The 17,524-nt window shown below is 45.8% G+C and overlaps 4 protein-coding genes across 5 annotated transcripts; 2 read left to right on the top strand and 2 right to left on the bottom strand.

Annotated features, from left to right (window-relative positions):
• Window positions 1–798: 798 nt before the first annotated feature.
• On the top strand, window positions 799–1,595 carry LOC124699179 (glycine-rich cell wall structural protein-like). The gene is made up of 2 exons (XM_047231522.1): window positions 799–1,116; window positions 1,199–1,595. Exons 1-2 carry the CDS (start codon window positions 855–857, stop codon window positions 1,441–1,443), a joined length of 507 nt encoding a protein of 168 aa, XP_047087478.1. The 5' UTR covers window positions 799–854; the 3' UTR covers window positions 1,444–1,595.
• Window positions 1,596–4,527: 2,932 nt separating this feature from the next.
• On the top strand, window positions 4,528–5,604 carry LOC124696221 (caffeoylshikimate esterase-like). Its single transcript, XM_047228980.1, has 2 exons — window positions 4,528–4,699; window positions 4,793–5,604. Exons 1-2 carry the CDS (start codon window positions 4,528–4,530, stop codon window positions 5,602–5,604), a joined length of 984 nt encoding a protein of 327 aa, XP_047084936.1.
• Window positions 5,605–6,065: 461 nt separating this feature from the next.
• LOC124699178 (THO complex subunit 4A-like) lies at window positions 6,066–8,213 on the bottom strand. The gene is made up of 5 exons (XM_047231521.1): window positions 7,748–8,213; window positions 7,504–7,635; window positions 7,056–7,124; window positions 6,752–6,942; window positions 6,066–6,485 (listed from the first exon to the last, which is right to left on the bottom strand). The coding sequence occupies exons 1-5, from the start codon at window positions 7,940–7,942 to the stop codon at window positions 6,281–6,283; spliced, it is 792 nt and encodes a 263-aa protein (XP_047087477.1). The 5' UTR covers window positions 7,943–8,213; the 3' UTR covers window positions 6,066–6,280.
• A 3,062-nt stretch (window positions 8,214–11,275) lies between these two features.
• Window positions 11,276–13,870, bottom strand: LOC124703181 (pentatricopeptide repeat-containing protein At3g06430, chloroplastic). 2 transcript variants are annotated; one of them, XM_047235407.1, is made up of 3 exons: window positions 13,755–13,870; window positions 12,567–12,896; window positions 11,276–12,451 (listed from the first exon to the last, which is right to left on the bottom strand). In XM_047235407.1, the coding sequence occupies exons 1-3, from the start codon at window positions 13,851–13,853 to the stop codon at window positions 11,342–11,344; spliced, it is 1,539 nt and encodes a 512-aa protein (XP_047091363.1). In that variant the 5' UTR covers window positions 13,854–13,870; the 3' UTR covers window positions 11,276–11,341. The 2 variants fall into 2 exon arrangements, with proteins under 2 accessions (XP_047091363.1, XP_047091362.1); XM_047235406.1 differs by lacking the exon at window positions 13,755–13,870 and having other exon boundaries at window positions 12,567–13,032.
• Between the last annotated feature and the right edge of the window lie 3,654 nt (window positions 13,871–17,524).

Below are 17,524 nucleotides of genomic sequence, written 5' to 3'. Positions count from 1 at the left end.
AACATCTGTTTTCCATCCTAAGCTGCACACATATGCATAATGTGGGGTCATTTGAACAAACTATGCCATGATTTTGATAGCTGGAGTCTCTAAGTAACAGAACAAACTATTGTTTTGTTCTAGTGATATAGTACTCGAAACTAAAAGTATCATGCAACAAAAAATAAATAAATGCAAACATAACTAAATCATACATAGAAAATAAAAGCATTAATATGGAAAAGGTAAAAGAGCTATACCGTTGGCATAGCCATGTGCCGTCATGCGTCCGTCAACAGGTGGTCACCAACGCCACGTGTGTGATGTGTATGGTTAACTATGCTAGTGTATTTATGAGGTTGCTTTCTGTAATTAAACTCACTCAAAAATTACTTAATAATCTAATATTATTTGCATGTTGATTTGTATGAGGCAGTCAATTAGGGCCTGCGAAAGTAGAGGGTATGTGGGAATAAGTTAGGTGGCCATAGAGAAAGTGACCGTGCTTTATAGTTTAGCAATATGTGTCACGAGGAGTAAATGGAAAACGGGGTCGAATATGTTCCATACATACTTGTAAGAAATTGTGGATTTAAATAAAAGAAGGAAGGATATCAAATCGAGAATCCACCACAAGATATGAGATAAGCTGCAGGTATACGCAGTTAACTTGCTCCGTCCATTGAAAGCAAAAGCTAGCTAGCACACGTGATTCCAATCATAATGGAGTTAAATTAGTAAAGCAGTAGATGCTTGGTGGGAGTGTGGACGTGTAACCCTAGCCAGGCTATATAAGTAAGACGTCTGTAGATGGACATGATGAGCTAGCTATAGCAACACCATCGAACAATCGATCGATCCATCGAGGCATCTCCATGGGAGGTGGAAACAAGGAGGGCGGCACTAATGCTGAGACAAACACCAGAGGCCTTGGATCATACTACTACGCAAACGCCTACTCGTCTCCGCCCGTCGCGTATCCTCCTGCATACCCTCCTCCACAAGCTGCTGGATATGGATGCCCTCCTTCTTACTACCCTCCACAAGGATATGGGCATGGCCATGGCTATCCATCAGCAGGAGGATCGTACGGGTATCCGCCCTCCAGCTATCCACACCATCAAGGCGGCTACCATGGTTTGCATTATTGTTCACTACCTAGCTATTCGGTCGATCTATCTACCATGAATGCATATTGATCATGCATATATGTATGTAGGTCACGGAGGATCTTTGCTCGTCGCCGGCGGTGCGGTGGCAGCGGCGGCCTATGGCGCGCATCACTTGAGCCATGGCCATGGCGGTGGATACTACCACCGTCCTGCAGGTTATCATCAGCATCACCATTACGGTGGCAAGTTCAAGAAGCACCATGGACACTATGGAGGCAAGTTCAAGCATGGCAAGCACGGCCGCTTCGGAGGGAAGCATGGTTTCTTCCATGGGAAACTCAAGTGGAAGTAACTTCTTCTAATCTGTCGAGAATAATGGATCGATCGAGAGGAATGAACCCGAAATCAAACAAATAAATTTATGTTTTCGATAAATACTTGTATGTCTACCTTTGTTCCTAAGTATATTGTGTTTTTGGGAGTTCAATTTGACTGAACTCGCAAGAGATCTCATATTTAGGTATGGAGGGTGTAATAATTAACGCAAGAAGAAATTATTAATCAAAATCTCATGGAAGAAAAATCAAAGTGCAAAAGATTTCTTAGGTGTTTTGTTTCCTTGAGATGATTCAAATACTACACATTTACTAGATTTTGTAGGAATTTTGCATCCACCCCATAGCATCTTGAAAAGAATCATATGTTTTGAACGTCTTGATACAGATGTTTGCCAAAAGAAGAATTTGTTACTTTGTACTTGTAGCAATCCACGAGTGTTTAGCTAGTATTTAGGAATGGATGGTGTAATACTTAACGCAAGAAGAAATTGTCACTCAAAATCTCATTGAAAAAGTACTAAGTGCAAAAGATTTCTTAAGTGTTTTGTTTCATTGGCATGATTACAAATACTACATTTACTAGATTTTCTAGGAATTTAGCACATCCACCTTGTAACATCTTGAAAAGAATCATATGTTTTGAACATCGTGATACAGATGTTTGCAAAAATACGAATTTCTTACTACGTAGCAACGCCACAAATATTTAACTAGTTTTTAGGAATGGATGGTGTAATAATTAACACAAGAAGAAATCATTAATAACAATCTCAGTTAAAAAAATCAAAGTGCTAAAGAGGGCTAGTACTATTCATTAACGGAAATCCAGAGCGAAACATGCACAGAACACCACGACAAAGAGCTGGTGCCAAGTGTTTTTTTTGGATGGAACACGGCAAAGATATTGCTATGTGTATTTTCGGTTAACTCAGCCCATAAAAGTGACTTGATGGTTTGAGATGTGCTAACGGAGCTCACCTTTGCCGAGTGTTCTCTAGAAAACACACGACAAAGTTCCGTGTGTCTTCTCTCCGCACGGCAGCTGCTGCCACGTGTTGCCTATACTTTGCGGATATATAGGGAATCGATTGCTCGAGACCCACCAATAAGTCCAACAAATCCATCATGGGACGATCGTCCGCACAGGGCATCAATGCTTATGTTATCAAGGCCAAAGCACCGCGAGAAGCCTATCATATCGGATTGGATCATATACCCATGCATCAACTCCTAGAGGGAGCATTATGCTTAGAGTTAGAGCATATCCACTGGTCCTCCCAAATAGCCCTCCCAGTGAGGCTATTGGAGTGCTCAAGGAAAATCGGGGTGCCACCGGACATCTGCTCTGGCTCATTAGATCCGGCAAGGCACTCATGAGGTGGATTCATCACAGGCAAACCCGAACAGCAAGGTCGGTGCTCCAAATCGAGGTTAGTAATTTGTGATTTTTCATGCTGCACAAACTTGTATGTATTTTTCCACAAACACACGAACGAGATGCTGCAATGATTTGGGACATTTTTTTTGCAAATGCTGCTTCAGTACTACAAAAAAATTGTGAGCAGCTATAGATGTTGTCCTCCCATGTTGTTTTGTGTGTTAACTTTTTTCGAGGATTTGTTGCGAGGGATGCTGATGATTCAAGTGGTTATGAAACTTGCATATCCTAGAAACGTTTGGCCATTTTTGGGCAAGACCAGGCCCGGGCGTGTCAGCGAGCACCCTTGAGACCTAGACCGACACTGTTATATAGATGTCTAAGGTCGTGGTTCATCCGCAAATGAGCATAATGTTGACATGAGTGCCCAGAAGGTGAAGAAATACTTAATATGCGCTCGGTGAAACTTTTTCCGTGTTGATCAGACTAAGCTATACCCCCCCCCCCCCCTCTTCCATATATGTTGGACTCTCTTGTTGTAGATGGACTTTTGAAGTGATGGAATTCTCGCAGCCATGAGGTGAACCTCTTACACAGGGCTAGCCGTTACACACGACCGTCTTGCAAACCTCTTTTTTTTGTAACGGCTAGTAATCCATAATCGCCTATAAATAGAACCCGACCCCAGTGGGTAAGGTTGGCAAAGACGAGCACATTTGTAATATCCTTGTGATCACATACCGAGTTTATCCTTCCTTCTTTCTCACGGAGAGTCAGAGAAATTGTTTGAAGTTTGGGTACATATAAAATGTTCTACATACATAATTTTAACTCCCACATACACCCGAGGGCCTATTCTTGGTTTTAGTTTTCTTGTCAATTTCTCTAGCACCCGATCACTATATATTGCAGACATCACTCAAGTCATGGTCGTCATGGTTGATACTGCATAGATTATAAGCGTCATTATTACGATGGAGAGTTAGAAAAGGTGCCATGGACACTATGGTGGCAAGTTCATTGAAGCACATGGGCTTCTTTGGACTTTTGGGGGGATGCGTACGTGACATCTTCTTTTTCGATTTTGCTAGTTCTCGGTCGACCAAGAATTAAGTTAGAGCTCGGTCAACTTTGTGACCGTCGCATGATTTCGTGAGAGCATGTGGGGTTGCAGTTGGAACCGAATTTTCCCAATTTCTTTTTGTTCTAATCTTACTGAATCTATAGAGAAAGAAATGTGAATGAAGTAATCTTGGGAATAAATTCATGTAACCAAATTTTCCAAGTTTCTTTTTGTTCTAATCTTACTGGATCTATTGAGAACGAAATGGGAATGAAGTAATCTTGGGAATAAATTCATGTATACTTAAAAGTTCTACGGGCGCACGTGCGGCATGAATGTCGGTAGCGATTTCCCATTATTTTCGGTAACTAAATTTACTGGAGTTTCTTGGTATACACGTAGTATTGGCCGTTCAAATGATGAATGCGCGAAGTCCAAACCTCGTACGATCGAATGGATCGATCATTTAACCACCAATTTAAACTCCCACGTATTCACGGACCTATACCGCCATCTCCAGACCGCCTGCTCTCGAACAGATATAATTACATCTAGTTTCTCTTCTTTCTGCACAATTCCCTCGATCATACATCGTCGATCTTCCTCTTCCTCTTCCTCCTGCCGCAAGGGAACAAGAAGCTAATTTGGTGATCGATCATGGCGAAGCCCAGCAGCAGCAGCAGCAGCAGCAAAGTTGACGATGGCATCGACGTTGGCGACTACGAGTACGAGGAGGAATTCATCAAGAACGCGCGCGGCATGAAGCTCTTCACCTGCCGATGGCTCCCCAAGGCACGGCCGATCAAAGCCCTCGTCTTCATCTGCCACGGTACGTTTCAACTGATACCACGTAGCTTCTTCGAGCCGATGATTGATCCATGACGCATGGAGGATTCTGCTATGAATTGCATGAACGGTGCAGGTTACGCGGTGGAGTGCAGCGTGACGATGCGCGGCACGGGGGTCCGGCTGGCGCAGGCCGGGTACGCCGTGCACGGCATGGACTACGAGGGCCACGGCAAGTCGGACGGCCTCCGGGGCTACGTCCCCTCCTTCGACGTCCTCCTCGGCGACTGCGACGCCCACTTCGCCTCCGTCGTCGCCGCCCACGAAGAGCAGCCGCTGCCCCGGTTCCTGCTGGGCGAGTCGATGGGCGGCGCGGTGGCGCTGCTTCTCCACCGCGCGCGGCCGACCTACTGGACGGGCGCCGTGCTGGTGGCGCCCATGTGCAAGATCACGGACGAGATGAAGCCGTGCCCGGCGGTGATCAAGATCCTGGAGGCCATCGTCAGGTTCATCCCGACGTGGAAGATCGTGCCCACCAGGAACGTCATCGGCGCCGCCTACCGGACGCGGGCCAAGCGCGACGAGATCCGGCGCAACCCCTACTGCTACAAGAGCAGGCCGCGGCTGGGGACGGCGCACGAGCTGCTCAGGGCCAGCCTCCGCGTCGAGAGCGAGGTGCTCACGCAGGTGACGCTGCCGTTCCTCGTCGTGCACGGGGGCGCCGACAAGGTCACCGACCCGGAGGTCAGCCGGCTCCTCTGCCGGGAGGCGCCCAGCACCGACAAGACGCTCAAGCTCTACCCGGGCATGTGGCACGCGCTCACCTCCGGCGAGTTGCCCGAGAACATCGACCTCGTCTTCACCGACATCATCGCGTGGCTCGACCACAGGTCCGCCCCGCCCCGGGAGAGGGATGACTTGACGACTCGATCAGAGCAGCCATCATAGATAGATTCATGAACATTAGCTAGTGCAGTTACTGATTGATAGATACTGCAGCTATACATTAGTCCTAGTACTATTCGTATTTTTTAGCTGTTACTAGTGGCAGCTCGTGTGCACATGTGGATTGGTTATTTTGTTAAGACTAGTTTCTCAACATTGCATCATAGGCAGAAATTCCACATCATCCTCTTTTCAGCCCTTCCCTGCTGGAGATCACCAAAGGAATGACACTTTCAAGTGCTCACGAGCAACTACGGAGGCATATGGATCTCAGGCTCCAGGCTCACTCATGCGAACAATGCAGCCATGTTACTAATCTATGCTGGACCTCAGGCTGCAACCTCACTTCAACGATTAACACATCAACTGACAACAGCAAGAAAATGCAGCAATTGGTTTGCTAAGTAATATTAGTACAACATAAACCAGCAAGACAGAATCTTGAATTTGATTCCACTTCAGAAAGTCTCATTTCGGATGGACTAATTCCCTCCCTACCGCGCTATGTTGCAAAGGAATGTACCTCATCAGATGGACATGTTTCCCTCCAATTTCATCAGCCAACACCATGATTGAATGCGAGCAAATGGACAGCATAAATCATAGTCTAATTAGTACTAGGTCAAAGCCATCTATCACTACCAAAAGAACAATACATGCAAGGCAGTGCAAGGGCCATCTAGCTAGTTTGCATCGCAGCCGAGTGGTACTTGTCCAAGTCAGCGTCGAGGTCTGCAGCAGAAACCTCCACATTGCCACGCCCTCCCCTCCCTCGCCCACGGCTAGCACCACGCCCTCGGCCACCATCACGCCCTCGGCCATGACCAGTGAACCCACCTCCGCCCCGATGCCATCCTCGACCACCAGCACCCCTCCCAGGTCCACTGCAAAATATTAAGTACTGGATTTGTCACTTGCTCATAGCATTCAGAGTAATACACATTTGAAATTGTTAATTTACAAGACAATGCAGTTTCAATAAAAAGACAAACAGCTTTGATTTCATTTCCCCTCACATTTGCCAAGCATGATTGCATCACAGGGGAGCCAACTTAACTCTCCAATGCTTTGCTTTGCTTTCTTTCTTTTTGTCGTGCTATGCCTATAAATATATAGTTCATAAATAGTGCCTCTGGTAGATGCAACTAACCTTTTGGGAGGAAAATTGAAATTTCCAGGTAGTGGAGGTGGAGCGAAAGCGAAAATAGCAGGTGGTGGTGCCTCAATGTTTGTCCCAATGACCTCAATTTTCATAGGTTTGCCATCAAGGTGCACGTTGTTGTACTTCTTAAGAGCAGCTGAAGCTTCTGCTTTTGTCGAAAAGACAACCTCTGCAGTTCCCTGCCAAAATGGAGTCCCAGTAATGACTTGAATTATGAGCATCCAAACAAAATGGAAGGTCTGTGAAAGGCAGGAATTGAAACCGAAAAAGAAAGCGTGGGGGATGCGCAAACCTTCGATCTTCCACTTTTGTCGTAGTTAATGGAGTACCGCTTGATCTCGCCCATCTCAGAAAACAGATCCTGAGCAAAGTATTTAGAGTAACTTTAGGACAAGGAGTCAATAAACAGAGATAAGTTAGTGGTTGCTTCGAAGCCTGGAGATGAATAGCTATGGTCCTTGGCTATCGGTAGCAGCACGGTATAACAGCTAGCCATGTAAAGCAAGATAGAGAATGGAAAATTCCTTGCCTGTATGAGCGATGAATGCAAGACATATGAAAGTGAGAATTGTAGTTGATTAGGAAGAAGGTGCGGATGATAAATTACTGAAATCTCTTGAGTTTACAATCATGGTGAGTTTGTTGGGGAGGGGGTAACAAGGAAAATGCAGTTTTTTAGGGATCAATTAATTACAGCAGAGAACGTCTGTACTAGGAGTATGGGGGTGTTAGCTAGCGACCTTGATGTCCTCGTTGGAGACGTTGGAGTCGAGGTTGGAGATGTAGAGCTTGGTGGGCGCGGTGTCCAAGCCAGTGGACGGCGCCGTCACCATGGCCATCGGCTGGGCAACGTACCCGAAAGCCGGCGGCACCTGAGAGAGAAAAAAGAGCAAGATTGGAGTGAGCTCGAGGCTGGCAGGGTACTGTGCTGTGCTGGCGCGGGATTTACTTCATCAATCGAGAGCAGGAGGATGAGAAGGAGACCTGCTGCGGCTGGAAGTTGAGCTGGTGGTAGGGTGCCGCGGCGGAGCGGTTGGCGGCGCGGCGGTGGAAGCGGCGGCGCGCGGGCGCGGATCCTCCCGAGGCGGAGGCCGGGTTGCGGCGGCCGCGGCCGCGGCTGTGCGAGGGCTTGTTCTTGGTGATGATGTCGTCCAGCGACATGTCCAGGGCGTCCGCCATCCTCTCAACCCACAGGATTTGCTCGGCGGCGACGGCGGCGGCGGAGGGAAGGTTGGGGGGAACTTGGGTGGTGGAGTCGTGGAGACGAGAAGAGAGCAGCTGAGAGAGGAGCGGCAATTTGTTCTGGGCTGGGCCGTTTCTTCAGTCTGGAGTCTGGGTGGTGTTGCTACAGGGTTTCTGCTCTGTTTTCTTCTGATGCCACTGTGAAGTGAAAATATTGCAGAAAGAAAGGAAGTGGGAGTTTGCAGAAAACAAAGTTTGCAAAACAAGACTTTACTCATACAAACCAATCGAAAATATTTACAAATATATTCTTGCTGAACTATAAATGGTTTGGCTGCACATGTGATAGGCAAAATTTTGCTCATGGGACCTAAAAAAGAATGTCTCATGGAACCTGAAATAAGAATTGGCTGCGCATTGATTTCCATAGGAGTCGGTCAAATAGATAGATGAATGTTGGTTCCACGTCAGTTGATATACACCTGAAAATAGAATTTTGCACATCCGGACTAGAAGCACCTGCGTACTCAAAAAGTGGGCTTTATAAATTCTCTCAACAACCAGAATAGGTCATAAATCATCTAGCCATTATGATCTTTATCAATAAGAAAAAGGAGAACACATCTTGAGTATGTCTCTACTGATCAATCAGTGTATGACTGGCCAAGGAAGAAGCTAGGGATGATGAATTGCTAGCACTACAGTGTTTGGCTGGGCCGATTCTTCAGTTTTGGCGGTCTTTTCCATTTAACTTTCAGTCTGGGTGGGCGGTGCCGTGTTGCTAACAGTATTTTCTGCTTTTTTTCGTCGGATGCCACACTGCAGTGAACGAAACTGGGAGAAGAGTTGCTCATACAACAAACCAATCTGAACATTCTCAAATAGTAGTAGTACTTAGTCTAAATGGTTTTGGTGTAGATCTTCAATCAGCTTCTCTTCTATTTACAAACCACTCGGGACATCCACAAACCAATCAGCTTCTCTTATATTTACATTTTCCTTTTATTGACCGCACTTTACAAACATTACAGTTATCTCTTAAACCTGTAGCTCTCCATCGAGCTTTTGTTGTACCAAGGACCTAAGGCCAACTACAATCTAGCAACATGGATAGATGAATGTTGACTCCATGTCAGTTGGAATACAGCTAGAAATAGATTTGGCACATTCTGACTAGAAACACCTGCATACTCAAATAGAATGCTTTAGAAATTCTCTCAACAAGCATAACAGGTGTTAAACATCTAACAATTGTCGTCTTTATCAAGAAAGAAAAAAAAAACATCTTAGGCGTAATTTTTCAAATGTTACTACTGATCGGTGTATGACTTGATCAGCTTCTTTTTGGTTAGACTAGCATTCCCACGTCACGTATGTGACCCCGTTGCTTCATATCTGCTTATTTTATTAGGGATCTTAATTCCAAAAGTAGGTCAATGGATGAAGATATTAGCCTGGCCTCACAGGTGATATTTGTAGCAACCATCCTCACATTAACTGACTAAATGTGTGTCTTGAGGTTTCATCGGGTTTGTTAATCATAAGATCCCAGTGTATGACCATGTTCAAGAAAACTCTATAATGCTGAGAAAACATGAAGCATGACAGTTGACAGCTTTACAAAATGGAAATCCTCTTACCAAGTAAAAAAGGAGATTAAACATCTGACAACTGTGATATTTATCAAGAAGGAGAAGGAAAACATCTAAGGCATTGTTTTTCTACCAATCAGTGTATGACTGGCTCAGATTCATTTTGGTTAGGCTAGCATACCCAGGTATGTATGACAACCATTTGAGGAAGGTGGCTATTCTTCTCCTCGCTTTTCCCTTAATCTTTGCTTCATAACAAAATTTCCAAAGTAGGTGATGGAAGATAATAGTCTGGCCTGCCAAGAAATATTTGTAGCAGCCATCCTTTCGTCAACTACTGTCTAAATGTATTCATCAGGAGAATTTATCGTAAGATCCCAGTTCATGACTGTGTTCAACTCCTATAACAAAATAAATGCACAGAAAACACAAAAACATGCTTAGCTTTATCAAATGAAAAATTCAGAATAAATGCCAGGATCATATGCCAAGATCCTGTTTTCCCCGCCCTTAATCTTTGCTTCATATTTGCCTATTTCATCGGTAAACTAAATTTTAAAATTAGGTAAACGGAAGAAGATATTAGTCTGGCTTGCCAAGTGATATTTGTAGCAGCCATCATTGCATTAACTGACTAAATGTACTCCCTCCGTCCCATAATAAGTGACTCGGATTTGTCCAGATTCGCATGTATCTAGATGCGTTTTAGTGTGTAGGTTCATGTGAATCTAGGCAAATCGAGTCACTTATTATGGGACAAAGGTTGTATGTCTTGAGCTTCATCAGGAATATTTGTTATACTGTCAAGTTTATGACTGCCCAAAAAGCCTGTATGACAAAATAATTGCTGAAAAAACACAAAGCATGTTAGATTTATCAAATGGAGAATGCAGATTGGATACCAGAATTGTATGCTAGTTATTTAGTTCACTAATTTATACTTAGAAAGAGAAGAAGGCATGGTATGCTTAGAAATGGTACGGACTACTGACAATCAGTGTTTTTTAACCCTTGTTCCAGTTCCAGATGGGCTTTGCCACAAGAATAGGAGATCATTTTTCTCTAGTTCTTGAATCTTCGATGCAACCATGGGATGGGAAAACAGGAAACATACAGAGTACTGCTCCAGTTGACATAAGGGTAGAGCAGCTTTTAAGGATTTAAGGATGATTTAGAGGATCTATTGTCTGTACCTTTTCAAATCTAACAAGGGCTGGTCATCAGGCTGTGCTCAAGCCAGGTATAAATTATTTCAGAGCAGACTGCAGACCTACAAGATGAGTGCTGCAATTCCTGACATAGTACATGTTGACGTGCATATTATAGAGACCATCTTGATAAAGAAAAAGCACATGTTCACCTCCCAACAAAAATGTACGACGCCAAATAAAATGGACCCTTTGTTCTTTCATCATTTATCAACAAGAACCAGATTAAACTGATATAATCTAAACTACCTCTGACAAGCTAGAACGTGATTCAGTCCATATAACTAGGCTTAATGAGCATACAGGCACATGCTGAAACAAAATGATTACAACTGCTAGAATCACATTGTATACTAAAAGAGCACCACATTACCAGGACATCACTCGAGAGTTGATATAATGAAGCGTCTATGTTCTAACAGAAACACAGTTGTCAAGAGATATGCATAGTACTAATCTTTTGGGTTAACAGAAATGAAACAATTCTGAGCAGTACTTAATTTGCTTGATACCATTGTGAATTCCAGCCATGAACAGAAACAGATTTTTCATTCCAGTTAGATGAACTCAACACCATAATCAAGTCATGAGGCTAGTTACACCATGACAAGCTCAGTCGAAACCAAACTTGGGTTCTCCTGTTGCAGAGCATACATCTTGTCAGTCATTCCTTCCTTCCGATAAGCTTCCACCAAGATGGAATATGTGGTGGCATCTGGAACACAATGCATATGTTTCATGTGCCTGAAGACCCTCTCCATTTCCATCAGATCCTCTGCCTTTGCACATGCCGCAAGAATAGCGTTGTGAAAAGATGTGTTTGCCGGTACATCAAGCCTCTCAGCAAGCTTGACCATGCCTACCACCTTATGGAAAAGGCCTGCATTGCTAAACCCATTTATGAGACAACAGAAGGTCTTTGTATCCGGCTTCATCCCCTCTGAGCGCATCTGGTTAAATGTGTCCTCCATGTTTTTCGCATCGCCTGCCTCAGCAAATGCCTCAATGACGTTGTTGTACGTGGAGGTCGTCCATGGAAACGCTAACCTGCGCATGTACTCCATCACCGCAGACATCTTGTCATACATCCGCTTCTTCCCATAAGCGCCAATGAGAATGTTGAGCGTCCGAGTCTCCGGCTCAATCCCATAGCCTCGGAATTTCTCGTACCACTTCTCCATCAAACCAACTTGGCCACTGTTCCCAAACAGGCTTAGGATAATGTTCATGGTCCAGACATCCGGCTTACTAGTTGTGCTATCGAGCATTGTGGAGAGTAGCTTCTCCATGTCGTCCAACCTTCCGGCCCTGCAGTAGCCACTAAGAACAATGTTTTGCGTGACCGTGTTGGGTGACACGGAGCGCTCGGCCATCTCTTTGAACATAGCATCGACGAGGTCGAACCTTGGAGCATCCACAAAGGCCTTGATGAGGATGCTATAGGTGTAGACATCAGGCTGGCAGAGCGGGGAGGCTTTCATGTCATCGAGAAGCTGGAGTGCCTCGTCCAGTAGGCCGCTCCGGCAGTAGGCCCCGATCAAGGCAGTGTAGAGCTCCGGAGTTGCCTGGCATCCTTGCTGCTGCATCTCAGTGAAAAGTTGCCGCGCTAGGGAAGGCTGGCCTGATCTCCCCAGCAATAGGAGTAGCTTCATGTAGGTGCCCTCTTTGGGATAGTAAAATGGTTGCTCCTTGAGCATCTCGAAGACCTACACATATTTTTTTTCCGGAGGGAATCAAATGAATTAATTTCAGGAATAGTGCAATGCAGAGTAAAGGGAATTTGCAAATTTAGGGAAAATGGGATTGGTAGTTGAATATTACCTGAAGCGCCTCTTGCCAGTTCTTGGCGTCGATGCGGTCGGAGAGGGCCTCGGTGACGGTGCAGGCCCAAGCCTTGGAATCGGCGCGGGCGTCGAGCCGCTTCTTGACGTTCTTGATGGGGGTGCGAGCGCGACCCCTCCTCCCGGACTGGGATTGGGACTCGGCCGCCGCCGGGAATTCCCCCGCCTTCCAGTGCCTCTGGCGACCTCTCTCCTCTGGGTCTACCTTCCCCTTGGATGGTGGAGTTGGGGGAGGGCGCTCCGTAGTCCGGAGCTTCCGGCGCTGCGTGCCGGAGGAGGGGGAGGTGGTGGAGAAGGGGAACTCGCCGGCCTTCCAGTGGCGGCGGCGAGTATGAGTGTCGGAGGTGTCGGCGGAGGCGGTGATGAGACGAGGACGGAAGGTCCCGTTGGCGGCTCCGGCGAGCGCCATGGAAGTGCGACTGGAGTAGGTGGAAGGCAGTGCGCAGGAGAATGGGAGAAGAAGGTAAGATAGAGAGGCAGTGAAGATAATTCCAAAAAGGCGTGTAGGGGTTTGCTCCCCAGTTTCAGTGCTTCCATAATTTTAAAAATAACTAAAAATTATTTTATAAGCTTTTCAAAATTGTACATCTGGATCCACCAAATGAAGTATGGACACAAGTATTCTAAGATATAAAGAAATATGCAAAAAATATCATGGATTTGACTATAGTGGACGGTGACTGTTTTCAAAACTCTAAAAAAATTAAGATTTTTTAGAAAAATATATGATCTTTTTTACTTTTGTGTTACCCAAAGTTTTAGAAAATTATCGTTGCAAAGTTTGCATGCTTGCACGATACATCATTTGAGCACATCTAGAATTTTTCTCGTAATTTTCTGTAAGCTTGTAAATATAATTTTGACATTCTTTATAATAAATGAAGCACTAGTGCTCGGGAGGCAAAGAGACTTTTGGCAAAAAAAAAACATGTTGTCTTTTTTTCTGATTTTTCAAAATATGTGAGATAGTTCATGGATATAACTATGCTATATCATCTGAGAGTGAATTTTGTACTTACACGCATGAGTGCTCGGGTGCATGCACCTCCCTTTGGATGCTGACCTCGACACATTGTTGTCGGGATCTCGGACCACCTCCCTCGCATGCATCCCATGGCGCTCAACGTGTTATCCCTTGCCCTCTTGTGGAGAAGGGGAACTCGCCGGCCTTCCAGTGGCGGCGTCGAGTATGAGTGTCGGAGGTGTCGGCGGAGGCGGTGATGAGACGAGGGCGGAAGGTCCCGTTGGCGGCTCCGGCGAGCGCCATGGAAGTGTGACTGGAGTTGTTGGAAGGCAATGCGCAGGGGAATGGGAGAAGAAGGTAAGATAGAGAGGCAGTGAAGATAATTCCAAAAAAGAGTGTAGGGTTTGCTCCCGAGTTTCAGACGATCCTTTATTTAAAAAAGGAAAATGCTTCTCTCCCCCCGGGGGCTGCGAGCAACGCAGCCTCCTGGTCGCCCGCCGCACGATCCACTTTCATCGCGCCGTTGAGAGCGTGTCACGTCCCTCGGTTGTAACGCCCACGCACCCAAACCCGCACGTGTTCCAGGGAGGACCCACCAGACAGCACGGACGCGTCGGTCTCCTGGCCACTCGTTCCATTCCTTATCCTCTCGCTTCCCCTTTCTTCTGCAAGTAATGGAGCGAGGCGGAGCAGAGGTTGCCGGTGAGGGATACCCAGCGCGAGCTCGAGCCACCGAAGAGTAGGGCCCTCCACCACCACCCGCCGCCGCGCCCCAGCCACGCCCGCCGCCGCGAGGTGCGGCCATGGCGGAACTCAAGCCGTCGTGCCCAAGCCGCCTTGCTCCAGCCACGCTCTAGGCGGCCACCGCGCCGCCGAGCGGAGGAGGCCGGCCAGGGAGCCTCCCGTACGAGCTCAATGTCGTGCCCCAGCCAGGCGCTACTGCACGCTGCCGCGTGGTGCGGCCATGGCGCCGCACGCCACGAGTTCGTTCGTCTCTGCGTCGATGTCGTCATGGCGCAGCTCCGGCCAGCCCAACTCCCTCTAATGCCAGCGACAAGCGCCTGCCATGGCTGCATGAGTTTGCTGTCTTAGGCCTCCATTGTTGCTACCGGCAAAGGCAGGGTTTGCTACCTACGGCCTCCGGTGTTGCTACCACCGTTGAGCGCCGTTTCTGCGCGTCGATGGCGGAGGTGTTTGCCCATGCCGTCGCGCCGCCTACCTCCTCCTGCAGCCACCCCATCGTTCTCGCCGTCCGCCTCCGAGCTGCTACCTTATGGGCGACGGGCGTTGCTACATGAGACCGACGGAGTTGCTGCTGGCGGCCATCGAAGTTGCTGTCATGGGCGACGGCCGTTGCTACCGGGAGTTTGCTGACTTAGGTCTCTGCGTTGCTACTGGCGAAAGCCGGTTTTGCTACATTAGCATAAGTTTTTTGATACAATATTTTTGCGGTTTTGATACAACTTTACAATATGTTTGCTACCGGGTCTCCGGTGAGGTCAACGGCGAGGTCCACGTTGATGTTTCTGACGATGTCTGTTTTTACTACATTAGCACTTTTTTTTGCTACAAGTGCTATGTGTTTTTGATACAATACCACTTTTTTGTGCAATACAGTTCTGCTATTTTGCTACATTAGTATAATTTTTTTGATACAACTTTTCTACAATTTTGCTGCATTTGTATAATATGTTTGTTGTGTTGTCTCCGGCGATGTCTCTGGCGATATCTCCGGTGAGTTCTCTGTCGATGTCTCCGACGATTTTCATGTTTGCTACATTAGCACATTTTTTTTGCTACGTGGTCTCCGGCGAGGTCTCCAGCGAGCCCAGCCTTTTTATTTTCTTTTCTGAACGAACCGTTTTTTTGCTTCAGTCATTTGCTGCCGGGTGTGACTTTTTGCTGCCGAAGGTGTTTTTTTTGCTACATGCAAATCTAACCGTCAAAATGGTTGATCCGACGGCTGGGGACCCGGGGGCTAGGGAATCAGATCCCCGGGGGACGCCCAACAGTTTCCTTTAAAAAATAACTAAAACATATTTTGTAAGATTTTAAAAATTGTACATCTGCATGCACCAAATGAAGTATGGACACGAGTGTTCTAAGATAAAGAAATATGAAAAAATCATGGATTTGACTATAGTGGACGGTGATTGTTTTCAAAACTCTAAAATTTATAATATTTTTCTAGAAAAATATATGATTTTTTTACTTTTGTGTTACCCAAAGTTTTAGAAAATTATCGTTGCAAATTTTGCATGCTTGTAGGATACATCATTTGAGCACATCTAGAACTTTTCTCGTAATTTTCTGAAACTTGTAAATATGATTTTAACATTCTTTATAATAAAGGAAGCACTAGTGCTCGGGAGGCAAAGAGACTTTTGGCAAAAAAAATAACATGTTGTCTTTTTTTCTGATTTTTCAAAATATGTGAGAAGTTCATAGATATAACTATGCTATATCATCTGAGAGTGAATTCTGTACTTACACGCATGAGTGCTGATGTGCATGCACCTCCCTTTGGATGCTGACCTCGACGCACTATTGTCCGGGCTCTTGGACCACCTCCCTCGCATGCATCCCTTGGCGCTCAACGTGTTATCCCTTGCCCTCTTGTGGTTCGTGTGGAAATCTCGGAACCGCATGGTGTTCAATGGCAACCAAATGACCACCACCTGCACCGCTCTGTGATGATGGATCATCTACATCTCTCTCTGGGTCGTTCGTGCCCCGCGACGTGTGGACTTACCGCTTTTCGAGGGTGGATCAACGAAATGCCTTAATTGCCTTAGCCCTCCCCTCCCCCTTAAAAATCCCTAGGGGCGGTATGCCACCGTGCGCGTTGCTCCCGAGTCACATCGCCTTTACCATGTACCTTCCTTTGAAATGAAAATGAGATCATGTTTCAGATATCGCCCCATTGTTTCTCTAAAAAAATCTCGATTGAGTCTAATGTTGGTTTGTTAAGGATCCAATCTTTACTATTATATGTGAGTTCGTACGTCCTCAAAAATATTTGATATCAAAGATTGGAGACATCTTGATCGTCCAATCTTACTAAACGTCTCCCGCTTGTCATCCAGCCATCTGTCATATACTTACAAAAAAAACGACAACGGGGAATTACGGGAGCAAGCAATCACAATCAATCACGAGAGCACTTATTTCCCAGAATTAAGGGAGCAAGCAATCACAAGCAAGTGATAACCCACAAGTATAGGGGATCGCAACAGTATTCGAGGGAAGTAAAACCCAAATTTATTGATTCGACACAAGGGGAGACAAAGAATACTTATAAGCCTTAACAACTGAGTTGTCAATTCAGCTGCACCTGGAAAAGCACTAGTAACAGGGGTGATGTGAAAGCTGCAGTAATATGAGAGCAATAGTAACAGTAACACAGCAGCAGTAGTAGTAACACAGAGGCAATGGCACCAGAAAATAGTTGATACTACTTCTAATGCATATAGGACCGAGTGAGTATTTATGATGAAAGATGGACCGGGGTTCCCAGCTATCTACACTAGTGGTAACTCTCCAATAACAAGTGTTGGGTGAACAAATTACAGTTGGGCAATTGACATAATTATTATAGCATTAAGACAGAACATCCAGTTTATTAATCATGTAGGCATGTTTTCCATATATAGTCATACGTGCTCGCAATGAGAAACTTGCATAACATCTTTTGTCCTACCAGCCGGTGGCAGCCGGGCCTCAAGGGAATCTATCGGTAATTAAGGTACTCCCTTTAATAGAGCACCGGAGCAAAGCATTAACACTTGGTGAAAACATGTGATCCTCATATCTAAGCCATCCCCTCCAGCTTATCCCGATTGCTGTCACTCTGGGGCCTCGGGTTCCGGACATAGACATGTGCAAACAACTTGTAGATACAATCTAAGCAATAATTATAGAGCTTAAATCTAAGATCATTCCACTCGTGCACTAGTGACAAGCATTAAACACAA

Source organism: Lolium rigidum, chromosome 3 (assembly GCF_022539505.1).
Source record: "Lolium rigidum isolate FL_2022 chromosome 3, APGP_CSIRO_Lrig_0.1, whole genome shotgun sequence".
NCBI classification, from domain to species: Eukaryota; Viridiplantae; Streptophyta; class Magnoliopsida; order Poales; family Poaceae; genus Lolium; species Lolium rigidum.
This window is presented reverse-complemented; position numbering and strand designations above follow the sequence as displayed.

Excerpts from the sequence above, each read along its gene's own strand:
- LOC124699178 (XM_047231521.1), bottom strand. The coding sequence starts at position 7,942 with ATGGCGGACGCCCTGGACATGTCGCTGGACGACATCATCACCAAGAAC. Across the intron at positions 6,943-7,055 it reads ACAAAAGTGGAAGATCGAAG|GGAACTGCAGAGGTTGTCTT; the intron begins GTTTGCGCATCC and ends CCATTTTGGCAG. Across the intron at positions 6,486-6,751 it reads TTCAATTTTCCTCCCAAAAG|TGGACCTGGGAGGGGTGCTG; the intron begins GTTAGTTGCATC and ends AATATTTTGCAG.
- LOC124703181 (XM_047235407.1), bottom strand. The coding sequence starts at position 13,853 with ATGGCGCTCGCCGGAGCCGCCAACGGGACCTTCCGCCCTCGTCTCATC. Across the intron at positions 12,897-13,754 it reads CTCGACGCCGCCACTGGAAG|GCCGGCGAGTTCCCCTTCTC; the intron begins GCCGGCGAGTTC and ends CGCCACTGGAAG. Across the intron at positions 12,452-12,566 it reads ACTGGCAAGAGGCGCTTCAG|GTCTTCGAGATGCTCAAGGA; the intron begins GTAATATTCAAC and ends AAATATGTGTAG.
- LOC124699179 (XM_047231522.1), top strand. The coding sequence starts at position 855 with ATGGGAGGTGGAAACAAGGAGGGCGGCACTAATGCTGAGACAAACACC. Across the intron at positions 1,117-1,198 it reads CCATCAAGGCGGCTACCATG|GTCACGGAGGATCTTTGCTC; the intron begins GTTTGCATTATT and ends ATATGTATGTAG.
- LOC124696221 (XM_047228980.1), top strand. The coding sequence starts at position 4,528 with ATGGCGAAGCCCAGCAGCAGCAGCAGCAGCAGCAAAGTTGACGATGGC. Across the intron at positions 4,700-4,792 it reads CCTCGTCTTCATCTGCCACG|GTTACGCGGTGGAGTGCAGC; the intron begins GTACGTTTCAAC and ends TGAACGGTGCAG.